At 46.9% G+C, this 17,504-nt stretch overlaps 1 protein-coding gene across 1 annotated transcript in view; it reads left to right on the top strand.

The window, feature by feature from the left end:
- The first annotated feature begins 5,671 nt into the window (after nt 1–5,671).
- Nucleotides 5,672–17,504, top strand: part of LOC137504560 (vomeronasal type-2 receptor 26-like) — a 124,904-nt gene continuing 113,071 nt past the window's right edge. Inside the window, exon 1 of the mRNA XM_068233142.1 lies at nt 5,672–5,751. Within this exon, the coding sequence (XP_068089243.1) occupies nt 5,672–5,751 (80 nt within the window). The remainder of the gene's footprint in view (nt 5,752–17,504) is intronic.

Below are 17,504 nucleotides of genomic sequence, written 5' to 3' on the forward strand. Positions count from 1 at the left end.
TTTGGAGGTGTCTGAGGCAAGCGAAGCTGGGCAGGATGATTATGATGATGATATGGATAGCACGTGGGATCCTAAGAGACAAGATGACCAAGGGGACAGTTCAGAGGGGGAGCCAGAGAGTAGGAGGAGATGAGTTGCTGAAAGAAGCAGGGGGAGCTCGTCGTCAGAAACAGGTGGTAGCAGTGTCCGGCACCACCCAACATGCCATTCAACGTCAGTTGCTAATGCCACCATAGTGCCATCACCCCAGGGGGGCTCAGCGGTTTGGAAATTTTTGTGTGTGTCTGCCGTAGATCAGAGCAATGTCATCTGTTCTCTCTGTCTCCAAAAATTGAGCCATGGAAAGGCCAACACCCACGTCGGTACAACTGCCTTACAAAGGCACATGCAGAAAAGGCACAAACTGCAATGGGAAGAGCACCTGAGCAAAAGCAGCACACAAAAGAAAAGCCACCCTCCTTCTCCTCTTCCTCCTTCAGGTGCAGCATCTTCAGCCGCTTTCTCCCTTGCACCTTCACAGCCACTCTTCTCCACTCCGCCTCTGCCCTTAAGTGGTTCCTGCCCCTCTTCCCACAGCAGCCAGGTGTCCGTGAAGTCTTTGAGCGGAAGAATCCAATTTCTGCCAGTCACTCCCTTGCCCGGCGTCTGACAGCTGGCGTGGTGGAACTGTTAGCTCGCCAGCTATTACCATACAAGCTTGTGGACTCTGAGGCCTTCCGTAAACTTGTGGCCATTGGGACACCACAGTGGAAGACCAGGCCATAATTATTTCTCTAAAATGGTGATACCCAAACTGTACCGTGAAGTTGAGAGGCAAGTGGTGTCATCTCTGGCACACAGCGTTGGGTCAAGGGTCCATTTGACCACGGATGCCTGGTCTGCCAAGCACAGTCAGGGCCGCTACATTACTTACACAGCCCATAGGGTCAACCTGGTGACCGCTGACAAACAGGGAGTACGTGGCTGTGCAGCGGACCAACTTGTGACAACTCCACGGCTTGCAGGCAGGCCTCCTGCCACCTCCTCTCCTTCTCCTCCTACTCCTCCTGCTACATCCTCTTTGCTGTCGTCGTCCTCCTCCTCCTTGGCTGAGTGGCAGTTCAACTCTGCTGGTGCTGCCATCTCCTCTCCAGCTGCACAGCCCCAGCTCCCCAGGGCCTATGCTGCATGCCAGGTACGACGGTGTCACGCAATATTAGAGATATCTTGCCTCAAAGCGGAGAGTCACACTGGACCAGCTCTTCTGGCTGCTTTTAACAAACAGGTGGATCAGTGGCTGACCCAGCACCAGCTGGAGATTGGCAATGTGGTGTGTGACAATGGCAGCAATCTCATTTCCGCGTTGAATTTGGGAAAGCTGACACATGTACCCCGCATGGCACATGTGCTGAATCTAGTCATTCAAAGATTTGTGTCAAAGTACCCAGGCTTAGAGGACGTCCTGAAGCAGGCCAGGAAGTTGTGTGGGCATTTCAGGCAGTCTTACACGGCCATGGCAGACTTTACTGAGATTCAGCGGAGATAAAAACTTGCCAGTGAGATGCTTGATATGTGATAAGGAAGGCATTTCTTTGGAGGAGGAGGCAGCGGCAGAAGAACAACCGCAGCAGGTGTCGCAGGGGGCTTGTGCTGCTCGACGCTCCCATGGTATTGTTTGTGGCTGGGGGGAGGAGGAGGACTTACCTGACGTCAATGAGGAAGAGCAAGAGGAGATGGATAGTACGTCTGGATCCAACTTTGTGCAGATGGCGTCTTTCATGCTGTCCAGCCTGTTGAGGGACCTCCGTATAAAAAAACTCAAGATGAATGAGCTGTACTGGGTGGCCACGCTACTAGGTCCTCGGTATAGACACAAAGTGGCAGACATGTTACCAACTCACCTGAAGGAAGAAAGGATGCAGCACATGCAGAACAAGCTGGCAACTATGCTTTACAATGCTTTTAAGGGTGATGTCACAGTACAACGCAATAAAGGTACCACTGCCAGTAATCATCCTCCCATGTCCATGCAGGCAAGGACAGGACGCTCCAGCGATCTCATGGTGATGTCGGACATGCAGACATTCTTTAGTCCAACGCCTCACCTTAGCCCTTACGGATCCACCCTCCACCAACGCCTGGACCGGCAGGTAGCCGACGACCGGGCCTTAAGTGTGAATGTAGACACTGTGAGCAGCGGTGAACCCTTGGACTACTAGGTGCGCAGGAAAATTGTGCGCACTTTCCGCCGCTGCTGCATCAAAGCTGGCAGAGATCCAGCAGCGCGAGGGCCTGCCACCACACCGCCTTGTCATCGATGTGCCGACTCGCTGGAACTCCACCCTGGCGATGTTGGAGCGGCTGGTTGAGCAGAGGAGGGTTGTCAACCAGTACATCGTGGAGGCCACTCTGGAAGGCAACACCAAACTCCAGCTCCTCAGCAACGCACAGTGGGGGCAGATGTAGCAGGTCTGCTTGGTGTTGGCTCCCTTTCTGCAGGGAACCAACCTTGTGAGCCAGGAGTGGGCATCCCTCTGCCAGTGGGTGCCCTTTGTTTGTCTGCTGGACAGGGCACTTGGCGATTTGGTGGATTTGGGGGAGGAGGCCCGGAACCAGCTGGAACAGCAGTCGCCTGCGCAGTCCACTGCTGTGCAGGAATTTGACTCCCTGGAAGAAGATGAGGAGGAGTTGGAGGTGCTGGACGTCGCTGCTGAGGGGGAATAGCGGAGCGCAGCAGCAGTGGTGCAAGGGTGGAGAGAGGAGGAAGAGGCTCAGGAGCCAGAGGAGGACGCTGACCCTGATGTCTCTGTTTCATGGACCACCCTGTTCCCCATGGCAGCCCACATGCTGTGTTGCCTGCGCACAGACCCCCCCGGGTGAAGCAGATGCAAGCGAGGGAGGACGCCTGCATTAGCATGATCCTGGATCCACGGCTGAGGGGGAAGTGGGCTCAGTTTCTGCCTGCTAGAGGACGTGAGCAGCGCACAAGCGAGTTGCAGCAGCTCCTTGTTCGGCGACTGGAGGAAGCCTTCCCCCAGGCTTTCACACCCTCTGTCCCTGTCCAGCCAGCACAGCAGCCGGTGCCTGCTGCCAGCAGCAGCGTCAGGCGCCCAGGAGACATGCTGTCATAGAGCAACCGAGAGAGGAGGTGCGTGCAGCAGCCACCTCCTCTGAAAGCCACAGCCAGCACATGACCCAGATGGTGGCTAAGTACATGGGGTCCTTCAGTGGGCTTGACACTGGCAGCGTGGACCCCATGGAGTACTGGGTGGAGCGGTTGCACATCTGGAGTGAGCTGGCGCAGTACGCCCTGGAAGTCCTGTCTTGCCCCCCTTCCAGCATGCTGTCCGAGAGGTGCTTCAGTGCGGCCGGTGGCATGGTCACCGAGAAGCGCTCTCGTCTGTCCACAGAGGGAGTGAACAGACTGACATTTTTAAAGAACAACCAGGCCTGGATTGAAGGCACGTTCCTGGCACCTACTGTCGGCGAGAGGAGGACATGAGGTGCCTGGGAATCATTCTTTGACAACCTAAACCTTCATTCCCAGGGTCCTGATAATTTGGCCTGGTGTTTCTTCACTTGCTGTGGTAGTAACGCTAGCTACCATGGCCCGTGACATGCCTGCTGCTGCCACACGTCACTCCTCTTCCTGCTGCTGTTGCTGATGTATTTATATATTTATGAATTTACCGATTTATTTATGAATTTATTTATTTGTGTGTTTATTTATTTATTGTATTTATACAGCGCCAACATATTACGAAGCGCTGATTTACATCCTCCTGCTGTTCACCATACAATGCATGCCTGCTGCTGCCACACGTCACTCCTCTTCCTGCTGCTGTTGCTGATGTATTTATATATTTATGAATTTACTGATTTATTTATGAATTTATTTATTTGTGTATTTATTTATTTATTGTATTTATACAGCGCCAACATATTACGAAGCGCTGATTTTCAACCTCCTGCTGTTCACCACACAATGCATGCCTGCTGCTGCCACACGTCACTCCTCTTCCTGCTGCTGTAGTTATCCTGCTGTCTGTGCTCCCACCACCAGGGTCCACAGAATACATTGCCTGCTGCCATACGCCACTCCTCCTCCTGCTGAGTTTATCCTCCTGCCTGTCTGTGTTCCCACCGCCAGGGTCCACAGAATTATGCGCTGCTGCCATGCGCCACTAGCTTTTACGCCACTACAATAGCTATAATACTGTTGTATTAAAAAAATGAAATTCTGAGATGTCTGGGTTGAAAACTGTGCTGTCCCAGTTGTGCATTGGGCACAATGTGGGCTGCACGACTGCTGTCCGGAACCTCCTCCTGCTCTTTGGTGTTTATTTTCAGCCATGGTACCAACGCTAGGTACCATTGGCCTGTGACATTGCCTGCTGCCATACGTCACTACTCCTCCTCCTCCTCCTCCTCCTCCTGCTGCTGCTGCTATAGTTATCCTCCTGCCTGTCTGTGTTCCCACCGCCAGGGTCCACAGAATTATGCGCTGCTGCCATATGCCACTAGCTATTACGCCACTACAATAGCTATACTGTTGTATAAAAAAAAATTCTGAGGTTTCTGGGTTGAAAACTGTGCTGTCCCAGTTGTGCATTGGGCACAATGTGGGCTGCATGACTGCTGTCCAGAACCTCCTCCTGCTCTTTGGTGTTTATTTTTAGCCATGGTACCAATGCTAGGTACCATTGGCCTGTGACATTGCCTGCTGCCATACGTCACTACTCCTCCTCCTCCTCCTGCTGCTGCTGCTGCTATAGTTATCCTCCTGCCTGTCTGTGTTCCCACCGCCAGGGTCCACAGAATTATGCGCTGCTGCCATGCGGCACTAGCTATTACGCCACTACAATAGCTATAATACTGTTGTATTAAAAAAATGAAATTCTGAGGTGTCTGGGTTGAAAACTGTGCTGTCCCAGTTGTGCATTGGGCACAATGTGCGCTGCACGACTGCTGTCCGGAACCTCCTCCTGCTCTTTGGTATTTATTTTCAGCCATGGTACCAACGCTAGGTACCATTGGCCTGTGACATAGCCTGCTGCCATACGTCACTACTCCTCCTCCTCCTCCTCCTCCTGCTGCTGCTATAGATATCCTCCTGCCTGTCTGTGTTCCCACCGCCAGGGTCCACAGAATTATGCGCTGCTGCCATGCGCCACTAGCTATTACGCCACTACAATAGCTATAATACTGTTGTATTAAAAAAATGAAATTCTGAGGTGTCTGGGTTGAAAACTGTGCTGTCCCAGTTGTGCATTGGGCACAATGTGGGCTGCACGACTGCTGTCCGGAACCTCCTCCTGCTCTTTGGTATTTATTTTCAGCCATGGTACCAACGCTAGGTACCATTGGCCTGTGACATTGCCTGCTGCCATACGTTACTCCTCCTCCTCCTCCTCCTCCTCCTGCTGCTATAATTATCCTCCTGCCTGTCTGTGTTCCCACCGCCAGGGTCCACAGAATTATGCGCTGCTGCCATGCGCCACTAGCTATTACGCCACTACAATAGCTATGCTGGTGTTGAAGATAACATTTTACAACAGTACAGTTCTGTAAGGGAAAAAAACAAAGAATTTTGGTGGTGGATGGTGAAGAAGAAGAAGAATAACCATGGGAAGAAGAAGAAGAAGAAGAACCAGGTGAAGAAGAAAAGAACCAGGTGAAGAAGAACCAGATGATGTTGACGAAGAATAAGAAGATGAAGAAGAACCAGGTGAACAAGAAGAACCAAGTGAACAAGAAGAAGAGAAGAAACAGGTGAAGAAGAAGAGAAGAACCAGGTGAAGACGAAGAAGAAGAGAAGAACCAGGTGAACATGAAGAAGAGAAGAACCAGGTGAACATGAAGAAGAGAAGAACCAGGTGAAGATGAAGAAGAGAAGAGCCAGGTGAAGATGAAGAGAAGAACCAGGTGAAGAAGAACCAGATGATGATGAAGAAGAAGGAGAATAAGAAGACCAAGAAGAACCAGGTGAAGAAGAAGAAGATAAAAAAACAATTGAAGATGAACCAGGTGAAGAAGAAGAAGAACTTAAAGAACCAGATGCCAGTGAAGAAGAAGATGATGAAGATGATAGTAATGAATGAATGATTGATGACGAGAAACAAAAAGAGGGTAAAACAGAAAAAGAAGATGGTGAAGAAAAATATGGAGAGAAAAAAAAGAAGACGGTGGCGATGATGAATAAACAAGAAATGCTGAAAAAAAAGTTTTCCATCACATTCTTCTTTTTTTTTTATATTAGACCTATATTTTTTTTTATATTAGACCTATATTCCCTTTAAAAAAAAAAAAAAAACATCCTAATTCGCGAACACAAATTTTTCCCGAATTTTTTTATGCAACCCGAACCGAATTCGAATCCGAACCGAATTCGGCGATCGCATCCGAATCCGAATTTTCCGCGGACCCGAAGTCGAATGTACCCGAATCGAATTTTGGTACATTCGAGCAACCTTGCTTGAATGGATGGCAGACTTGTCCTCCATAACAGAATCTCGGTTAAGGTGGTAAAGTCTATCAGTGTCATATACAGCAGGGCCTCGAAAGTCCTCCTGTATTGTTATTTTTGGTCACTACCTCGGGACGTGCATACCATGCCTGCTGCCTTTCTTGGATGTGTGGTAGCCGTTCCTGCTCCTTTGCCCACAGCGTGACTGCTGCCTTCCTTGGATGTGTGGTGGTGGTAGCCGTTTCTTAGGCTCCCACTCCGGACCGGAATCGAACCAGGATTCCCCGGCCATTACCTGTGGTCACCATGCTACTGAGAAAGTACCATCTAAAGTTTCACACAGTTGAATGAATGGCAGACTTGCCCTCCATAACACATTCTCGTTAAAGGCAAGTGGTGTCATCTCTGGCACACAGCGCTGCTGGGTCAAGGGTCCATCTGACCACAGATGCCTGGTCTGCAAAGCACTGTCAGGGCAGGTACATTACTTATATAGCAAATGGGTCCTTACTTGGATGTGCTTGGATGTGTGGTGGTGGTAGCCAGTTCTCAGGCTCCCAATCCGGACCAGAATCGAACCCTGATTCCCTGGCCATTACCCGTGGTTACTCACAATGGCAGACTTGCCCTCCATAACAGATTCTCATTGCCGGTACTGAACAGCCAGCAGAAAATGTAATTTTAAAAAATGTAGATGTAAGTAGATGTAACGGTAGAGAAAGAACCATCGAAAGTTGTTAAGGCAGTCAGACATTACCTGATATCACTGAGGTAGAGCAATCTCGCCATGGTGCGAACCAGTCCACCACGGCCGTCACTACACAAAAAGCTGTTTGCGGTGCGTTACAAAGTGAGTTTGGTGTGTCAGTGTGAAGCAGTACTCTAATTACACTCCCTGATTGATCTATACACATGCAAGATGTTTTAAAGCACTTTATGCCTGTAATTTAGCATTCAATGTGATTTCTGTCCTTAAAACGCTGCTTTGTGTCAAATCCAGATTTTTCCCCGGGACTTTGGGCGTCTATCCCACTCTGCCATGCCCCCCTCCAGGTGTTAGACCCCTTGAAACATCTTTTCCATCACTTTTGTGGCCAGCATAAGTGTTTCTAATTTTTAAAGTTCGCCTCCCCATTGAAGGCTATTGCGGTTCACGAAAAGTTTGCGCGAATCGAACGTTTGGCGACGGTTCGCGAACCTAAAATCGGAGGTTCGGGCCATCTCTAGCGACTGCAGGGGGCCCATAGTTGTGAGGGGCCCCAACTACTAGCCCTCCCTTCCTCTGATACTGGGGACCATCCTCCAGATCAGGTGTTTCTGTGGCTATATTTGTTAGGAGTGTGAAGGACATGATGGCCACACCTGTTTAACAACCCTAGTAAGATGGGACCCAGGACCTGAAGGGCGGCAAGGGAAGGGGTGTGAACATTGAGGGCCCTATCAAAGTTTTGCTGGGGGCCCCATGAATTGTAGGTTCGCCACCGCAGAGGGTTATTTTAACACTCACGTTTTCCTTGTTCCTTTATTATCACAACCAGAAACGTCTGAAATATTTTCATAGCTTGATTAAATAATAAGCAGCATGTCATGTTTTAAAATACTGTATTTTCTGTATCTTATTCTGTCGGTTTCTTCTCTTCTCCGGGTATTCCCATCGGCCCTCCGCTCCCCGTACACAAGATTTATCCTTATAAAGTGCAGAGATTCTACCAGCCGCCTTCCAGTGTCAGAATTCCCCGGACACTACGCTGAGCGTGTAAGAATAATTGTTATTCCTCAGGATCTGTGTGAGGAGAAGGGAGGGGGGCTGCTCACAGCTGCAGACTTGTCACGTCTGTCACATCTCCGCTCATCTCTCATCAACATTATCTGATAAAAAATCCTTTCTTTTTTTTTTATCACAACCTGCATCACTGTGTGCTGTGCTGACTTATCTTCAAATAAGTAGTAGATTGCCATATTTTTGGGGCTATAAGACCCTGCTGGCTATAAGATGCACCAGGGTTTCACGGCGCAAAAACCAGAAGGAAAAAATACTAAACCTGGTGCGTCTATGGCCCGGGGACGTCATCTCCCCCACAATTATTGTGTCCTCATCCTGCCCCCTTGGTTTCTCCTCCTTCCCCCTTTAAGTCCTCCTAATGTCCCCATTTTTGCCCCCTTTTGTGTCCTCCTAATGTCCCCCTTGGTGGCCTCCTAATGTCCCCCTTGGTGGCCTCCTCCTGTCCCCCTCTGTGTCCCCATGTCCTCCTGCACTCTCCCCCACCCCGTATAAATGTTATTAGTGTCAGCCACTATCACTCGCCTCATCCTGGGAGCCAGCAGTGATTAGCTGCTGTCCCCCTCCACATCCTCAGTGTCCTCCATGTCCCCAGTGTCCTCCTTCCTCCCCCTCTGTAAATGTAAGTAGTGTGGGCAGCCATGGGTATCCCTCACCAGGTCCTTGTAGGCGATCTGCTGCTTGTCTCTCTCACTCCTTCCCCCTAGTGCTGGTCATGTGTGTAATGACGCGACTAGGAAGTGCTGGCACTAGGGCGAAGGAGAGAGAGAGACAAGCTGCTGATCGATGTGGGCTCCAAGGATCAGGTGAGGGATACCTGCGGCTGCCGCTGCTACTTACATTTACAGAGGGAAAGTGAAGCAGGACACTGGGAACACAGAGGATGACACAGAGGACACAGAGGGGGTCAACAGCTGATTGCCTCAGGCTTCTGGGATGAGGTGAGTGATAGCAACTGCTGCTGCTACTTACATTTACAGAGGGAAAGTGAAGCAGGACACTGGGGACACAGAGGACACGGAGGGGGTCAGCAGCTGATTGCCTCAGGCTCCTGGGATGAGGTGAGGGATACCTGCTGCTGCTGCTACTTACATTTACAGAGGGAAAGCCGACCAGGACACTGGGAACACAGAGGATGACACAGAGGACACGGAGGGGGTCAACAGCTGATTGCTGCAGGCTCCTGGGATGAGGTGAGTGATAGCAGCTGCTGCTGCTACTTACATTTACAGAGGGAAAGTGAAGCAGGACACTGGGGACACAGAGGGCATGGAGGGGGTCAGCAGCTGATTGCCTCAGGCTTCTGGGATGAGGTGAGTGATAGCAGCTGCTGCTGCTACTTACATTTACAGAGGGAAAGAGGAGCAGGACACTGGGGACACAGAGGACACGGAGGGGGACAACAGCTGTTCGCTGCAGGCTCCGAGGATGAGGTGAGTGATAGCGGCTGCTAATTACATTTATACAGGGGGACAGAGCAGGAGGACATCGGGGAGCACGGAGAGTCCCTATATTAAGACTATAAGACGCAGGGATGTTTTCTCCCCACTTTTGGGGGAGGAAAAGTATGTCTTATAGTCCAAAAAATATGGTAGGTGTGGCACCCCTCTGTTTCCGGATGTGGTATGGTCCATGCCAGGTACAGCTGCCACACTCTGCATACCTTATCTGAGGGCACAGGGTGGTGCAGGGATGCCACTACTCCTGGGGCACCTGTAGGCAGCACTACTGGTATCCCTGTTATAGTATTTCTCACCACAATGCCCCATTACAGTTTTCCTAATTCTAATTCTTACATTACAGTGCTAACCATTCTTTATGCAAGCAATGTAACTTGTGTTGTGCACGTTTATGAACACAACTCATGTGCTGCTAATATAGCATGTTTTATGTACATGAGGGAGGTTGTGCTGTGTGCAAAATGCACATTATGTTGCTTGCATAAACACCAATATGATTGCCATGTGCAGTCTGCACATACCGATTTTAGTATAGGCATGTGGATATACTCCATAGTGTACGGACATCACTCTCCCTGGTCTCTGTGCCCACACCAGCCTCCTTATCAGAATTCCTACATTACAGTGCTAACCATTATAAAGTCATGCCATAATATACTCTATCAAGTGTGTTTGATTGTATGGGAGATGGTACTTAGTGTTGTTGGGTGATTGGGTTCGGCTATTTGCCCCACAGTGACGGTATTGTGCCTGCATTGGATCCCATGGATAGATATCACTGCATGCTGCAGGTGCTACTGCATCTGCGCACATCCACTGACAAGCTTAAAGGTCTTCCGAGGCCAAAATGACAAAAATTACTCTTTACCTTTATGATTGCAGAATCTATGGAGGACGTCATCCGCGCCCTCCGCTCCTTTCCACCGTCAATCCATTCTTTTTAGTGCCCCCAGGTCTGGTCCGACTCCACTGAACGGGTCGCATCGTCATTCCATTCAAAAGATGGCCGCCGCGTTGAGCCGCGACTGCGAATGCAACTGCGCAGCCTTTAGCCCTCCTCCAGCCGCGTACTCGGTCCCGGCATCCTCCTGAGCGTAGGTCAGGCGCGCTCACATCACATCACATGACGATGCAACCTGTTCGGTGGGGTAGGGACCAGACCTGGGGGGCACTAAAAAGAATGGATTGATGGCGGAACGGAGCGGATGGCATCCTTCATAGATTCTGCAATCATAAAGGTAAAGAGTGATTTTTGTCATTTTGGCCTCGGAAGTCCTACATAAAGCCATGAATGTACTATGAGTGTGCAATGAGCATTATAATATAAATCCAATGTGGCAGTTTGTGTAGCAAGGCAGTTAGGCACAAGTGCAAGAGAAGTGAAAGGAAATACAAATATAACTAGGGATGCGCGAGAACGCCTCTGGCAGTCTCGCAATCATTTCCTTGAACTTTGGGTGGTAGCGGAAATTTTTGCCTAAACACTTTTTCGCATCGCATTGAAGTTAACGGTGACGACTTTAATGGTTAATAGAAAAAAAAACCATACATGCTAGAATCATCAAACATGAGAGCTATGCAACTAGTCAAAATTAAAAAAAAAATTATATACATGATCTTCTCAAAAAATTAGCATATTGTGATAAAGTTCATTATTTTCGGTAATGTACTGATAAACATTAGACTTTCATATATTTTAGATTCAAATACACACAACTGAAGTAGTTCAAGCCTTTTATTGTTACAATATTGATGATTTTGGCATACAGCTCATGAAAACCCAAATTTCCTATCTCAAAAAATTAGCATATTTCATCCGACCAATAAAAGAAAAGTGTTTTTAAAACAAAAAAAGTCAACCTTCAAATAATGATGTTCAGTTATGCACTCAATACTTGGTCGGGAATCCTTTTGCAGAAATGACTGCTTCAATGTGGCGTGGCATGGAGGCAATCAGCCTGTGGCACTGCTCAGGTGTTATGGAGGCCCAGGATGCTTCGATAGCGGCCTTAAGCTCATCCAGCGTGTTGGGTTTTGCGTCTCTCAACTCTCTCTTCACAATATCCCACAGATTCTCTATGGGGTTCAGGTCAGGAGAGTTGGCAGGCCAATTGAGCACAGTAATACCATGGTCAGTAAACCATTTACCAGTGGTTTTGGCACTGTGCGCAGGTGCCAGGTCGTGCTGAAAAATGAAATCTTCATCTCCATAAAGCTTTTCAGCAGATGGAAGCATGAACCCACTTTTGAACCAGAAACAGCGGCAGAAGCGCCTGACCTGGGCTACAGAGAAGCAGCACTGGACTGTTGCTCAGTGGTCCAAAGTACTTTTTTCGGATGAAAGCAACTTTTACATGTCATTCGGAAAAAGTCTGGAAGAAGACTGGGGAGAGGGAAATGCCAAAATGCCTGAAGTCCAGTGTCAAGTATCCACAGTCAGTGATAGTCTGGGGTGCCATGTCAGCTGCTGGTGTTGGTCCACTATGTTTTATCAAGGGCAGGGTCAATGCAGCTAGCTATCAGGAGATTTTGGAGCACTTCATGCTTCCATCTGCTGAAAAGCTTTATGGAGATGAAGATTTCATTTTTCAGCACGACCTGGCACCTGCTCACAGTGCCAAAACCACTGGTAAATGGTTTACTGACCATGGTATTACTGTGCTCAATTGGCCTGCCAACTCTCCTGACCTGAACCCCATAGAGAATCTGTGGGATATTGTGAAGAGAAAGTTGAGAGACGCAAGACCCAACACTCTGGATAAGCTTAAAGAGGAACTCCAGTGAAAATAATGTAGTAAAAAAGTGCTTCATTTTTTATCATAATTATGTATAAATGATTTAGTCAGTGTTTGCTCATTGTAAAATGTTTCCTCTCCCTGATTTGCATTCTGACATTTATTACATGGTGACATTTTTACTGTGGGCAGGTTATGTAGCTGCTGCTAGCTGTTTTGGCTGTTAGAGACAGCTGTAAGCAGCTATTCCCTGTCTGTGAACATTGTTACATTGTGGCAGTTTGCCCAGAGTACCGGGGTACTCAGAGCTTCTTGTGGGAGGGGTTTCAGCACAAAATCAGTCACACAGCGCCCCCTGATGGTCTGTTTGTGAAAATCATTCTATTTCTCATGTAAAAGGGGGTATCAGCTACTGATTGGGATAAAGTTCAATTCTAGGTTGGAGTTTCTCTTTAAGGCCGCTATCGAAGCATCCTGGGCCTCCATAACACCTGAGCCGTGCCACAGGCTGATTGCCTCCATGCCACGCCGCATTGAAGCAGTCATTTCTGCAAAAGGATTCCCGACCAAGTATTGAGTGCATAACTGAACATAATTATTTGAAGGTTGACTTTTTTTGTTTTAAAAACACTTTTCTTTAATTGGTCGGATGAAATATGCTAATTTTTTGAGATAGGAAATTTGGGTTTTCATGAGCTGTCTGCCAAAATCATCAATATTAAAACAATAAAAGGCTTGAACTACTTCAGTTGTAGTGTAATGAATCTAAAATATATTAAAGTCTAATGTTTATCAGTACATTACAGAAAATAATGAACTTTATCACAATATGCTAATTTTTTGAGAAGATCCTGTATTAGTTTTGAGAAAATAAATATTAAAGTTACAAAAGGAAAAATAGTGGATAAATGACCAAATGGTATTAATGTGCTGCTCATAAATTGCTGCAGAAAACCATGAATTTGCTAACGCCGGGGAAGGAGTCCTCATGGGAACTATTCTTTATGAGAAGGTGAGAATTCAGAGTTCAGTTTCATAGCAAATCTGGTTGATTTCGATTACCAAACTTTTTTTTTTTTGTGTGAAATTGCCGTTCTGATTTTAGCCGAAATTCCCAAATTTTTACATTTAAGTCAATGGTGCCAACTTTAGGAATATTAACAAGAATAGTGAGAAGAATACCCTGAAAAAAGACCTTGAAGTTTTTGAGAACATCTTGATAAATTCTTTAAAGAGGACCTGAACTCAGAACTTCCCCTCTGCTGTAAAAGATACGCAGCAGCATAATGACCTTTAAAGAAAAACACTTCTTTGTTACAGCTGACACAAATCCTGCAATAAATCTGCAGTGTATCTACTTCCTGCTTTCATGAAAGCAGACATAGGTCTTGATATACTAACAAGTGCTAACTGTTACTATGCCCGTGCTAAACAGCACACAAAGTAAGTCCCGCGATTACGCAATCGCAGATATTTGCGCGTGATAATTGGGCGCCCGTTCACGCGCAAACGTCCACGTTATCGCGCACAAATGTCCACAATCGCGAGACTTTGTGCTCCCAAAAGTGTGCGCGGCACTTTACGTGCTAACTGTTTAGCATGGACGTGCTAATAGCTACCACTTGTTAGTGAATCAAGCCCGTAGGGTTAATATCCCGTGTTTACAAATTAGCTGCTCTGCCATGGCAGTCAGCTGACGCAGCTGAGAGATTAAAATACAGCAGTGATTAGTCACAGATGAGGGGGAATTAGATTGGCTAAACTCATACATACAGGGTGAATTTCTTTATGTTTTCTTTCTGTCCTGTGCAAGAGTTCAGCTCCACATTAATGAAATAAAAATAAACAAAAGAAAAAGATGATGAATTCCTGTCCCCTTCCTTGCCTCACCCTTGTCATTTGTCACCCATGCAGGCTGCTATGGCCCAAATTCTACCCTAGACCATGTGCACATCAAACTGTCTGCTTGCATGCTGGGCAGTATTGCTTAGTGTATGGACCAGTTCCAAGAAGGAGATAGTGATGATCAGTGGGCCGGGTTAATGCAAAATACTGCAATGCATTGTGAACTAATATCCTCCATTCCCAGCACCTTCCGAGGTTTTTAAATGCGTCTGTTTCCCTGATTTCCTGATTGCATGTAGATTGTGAGTGCAGTGGGCTGATGCTGATATTTGCTATAAATGCGTCTGTTTCCCTGATTTCCTGATTGCATGTAGATTGTGAGTGCAGGGGGCTGATGCTGATATTTGCTATAAATGCGTCTGTTTCCCTGATTTCCTGATTGCATGTAGATTGTGAGTGCAGTGGGCTGATGCTGATATTTGCTATAAATGCGTCTGTTTCCCTGATTTCCTGATTGCATGTAGATTGTGAGTGCAGTGGGCTGATGCTGATATTTGCTATAAATGCGTCTGTTTCCCTGATTTCCTGATTGCATGTAGATTGTGAGTGCAGGGGGGCTGATGCTGATATTTGCTATAAATGCGTCTGTTTCCCTGATTTCCTGATTGCATGTAGATTGTGAGTGCAGGGGGGCTGATGCTGATATTTGCTATAAATGCGTCTGTTTCCCTGATTTCCTGATTGCATGTAGATTGTGAGTGCAGTGGGCTGATGCTGATATTTGCTATAAATGCGTCTGTTTCCCTGATTTCCTGATTGCATGTAGATTGTGAGTGCAGGGGGCTGATGCTGATATTTGCTATAAATGCGTCTGTTTCCCTGATTTCCTGATTGCATGTAGATTGTGAGTGCAGGGAGCCTGATGCTGATATTTGCTATAAATGCGTCTGTTTCCCTGATTTCCTGATTGCATGTAGATTGTGAGTGCAGTGGGCTGATGCTGATATTTGCTATAAATGCGTCTGTTTCCCTGATTTCCTGATTGCATGTAGATTGTGAGTGCAGGGGGCTGATGCTGATATTTGCTATAAATGCTTCTGTTTCCCTGATTTCCTGATTGCATGTAGATTGTGAGTGCAGGGGGGCTGATGCTGATATTTGCTATCAATGCTTCTGTTTCCCTGATTTCCTGATTGCATGTAGATTGTGAGTGCAGGGGGCTGATGCTGATATTTGCTAGAATAAAGTGCAGCATGAAAGCAGAGGTGTGAGTAAAGTGAGCTGCATAGGTTGTGCTGATCACACAGCATCATGGGGTAATAGTGGTTGGCACTGTCGCCGTGCAGCGCTGGGTTAGCATCCCAGCCAGGCCACTATCTGCAAGGAGATTGTATGTTCTCCCTGTGTCTGTGTGGGTTTCCTCCGGGCACTCCAGTTTCCTCCCACATCCAACAAACATACAGTTAAAGGACAACTGAAGAAAGAGGGATATGGAGGCTGCCATATTTATTTCCATTTAACCACTTCGCCATATCTGGACGCATATATCCGTCCAGATAGGCAGTGGTGCTGCAGCCGTGTGTTGCGCGCGATCGGGCGCGCGCCCGCGCGCGCCCCCGCTACCTCCCGCTGCCCCCCCCGATCAGTGAATGGGAATATAATTCCCATTCACCGATCCAAGTCCCCGGCAGAAATACCGACGCTTTCTCATCAGAGAGCGTGGTATTTCTGCCCCCAGGAAACAACTTCTCTTCATTTTAGTTCCTAGATGCGACATCGTTCGCATCTAGGAACTTTTTGAATGTGGCCATCTTGTGGCCAAATAGTAAACTGCACCCACATACCTGTATTGAATAAAAAATACATTATTTTACATCTAAAATTGGCTATTTACCTCCCAAACTAAAATTACCCAAATACATTTTTGTATTAAAAAAAATAATAAAAAAAATTACAATTAAAAAAAAAAAAACTACATAAATAGTTACCTAAGGGTCTGAACTTTTTAAATATACATGTCAAGAGAGTATCTTATTACATTTTTTTAAATTATAAGCTTGTAAATAGTGATCGACGCAAATTGAAAAAATGCACCTTTATTTCTAAATAAAATATCGGCGCCATAAATTGTGATAGGGACGTAATTTAAATGGTGTAATAAGCGGGACAAATGGGCACATAAAATGCATGGGTTTTAATTACTGTAGCATGTATTAATTTTAAACTATAATGGCTAAAAACTGAGAAATAATGTTTTTTTTTCCATTTCTATCTTAATCTTCCTGTTAAAATGTATTTACAGTAAAGTGGCTCTTAGCAAAATGTACTACCTAAAGAAAGCCTAATTAGTGGCGGAAAAAACGAGATATAGATCAATTAATTTTGATAAGTAGCGATAAAGTTATTAGCGAATGAATGGGAGGTGAACATTGCTTGGATGCATAAGATTTTCGAAGCTGTAGGCTGAAGTGGTTAAGTAATACCAGTTGCCTGTCAGCCCTGCTGATCCTCTGCCTCTTAGCCACAGCCCCTGAACAAGCATGCAGCAGATCAGGTGTCGCTGACACTATTGTCAGATCTGACAAGATTAGCTGCATGCTTGTTTCTGGTGTAATTCAGACACTACTGCAGCCAAATAGATCAGCAGGGCTGCCAGGCAACAAGTATTGTTTAAAAATAAATATATATGGCAGCCTCCACATTCCTCTCACTACCGTACCGATGTCCTAGGCTCCCCCCTAAATTGGCCCAAGACTACGATGGACACATAGGGCTTGATTCACAAAGCGGTGCTAACTGTTAGCACGCCTGTGAAAACCCCCTTAGCACGTCTAAACAAGCTTTTCGCGCATAAAACTTTACGCGCGCAAAACTTTATGCGCATAAAACTTTACGCGCGTACTGCACAGAGCGCAGGGCGCTCCGCGCGAAGTGCCCATTAAAGCCTATGGGACTTAGCGCGCATAAAACTTTACGCGCGTAAAACTTTGCGCACGCAAAGTTAGCGCGCGATCTGATTGAGAAGTCCGGTGCTAACCTACTTAGCACCCTGGTTAGCACGTCTAAAGACTTTAGACGTGCTAAGTAGGTTAGCACCGCTTTGTGAATCAAGCCCATAATGATGGTGGAGATTGTGAGCTCCTCTGAGGGACAATTAATGGCAAGACTCTCTGAATTGCAGCAGGAGATGTCAGCGCAATATAAATACTAAATGGTAATAATCACAGGGAGATTTCTGC

Source organism: Hyperolius riggenbachi, chromosome 4 (genome assembly GCF_040937935.1).
Source record: "Hyperolius riggenbachi isolate aHypRig1 chromosome 4, aHypRig1.pri, whole genome shotgun sequence".
NCBI classification, from domain to species: domain Eukaryota; kingdom Metazoa; phylum Chordata; class Amphibia; order Anura; family Hyperoliidae; genus Hyperolius; species Hyperolius riggenbachi.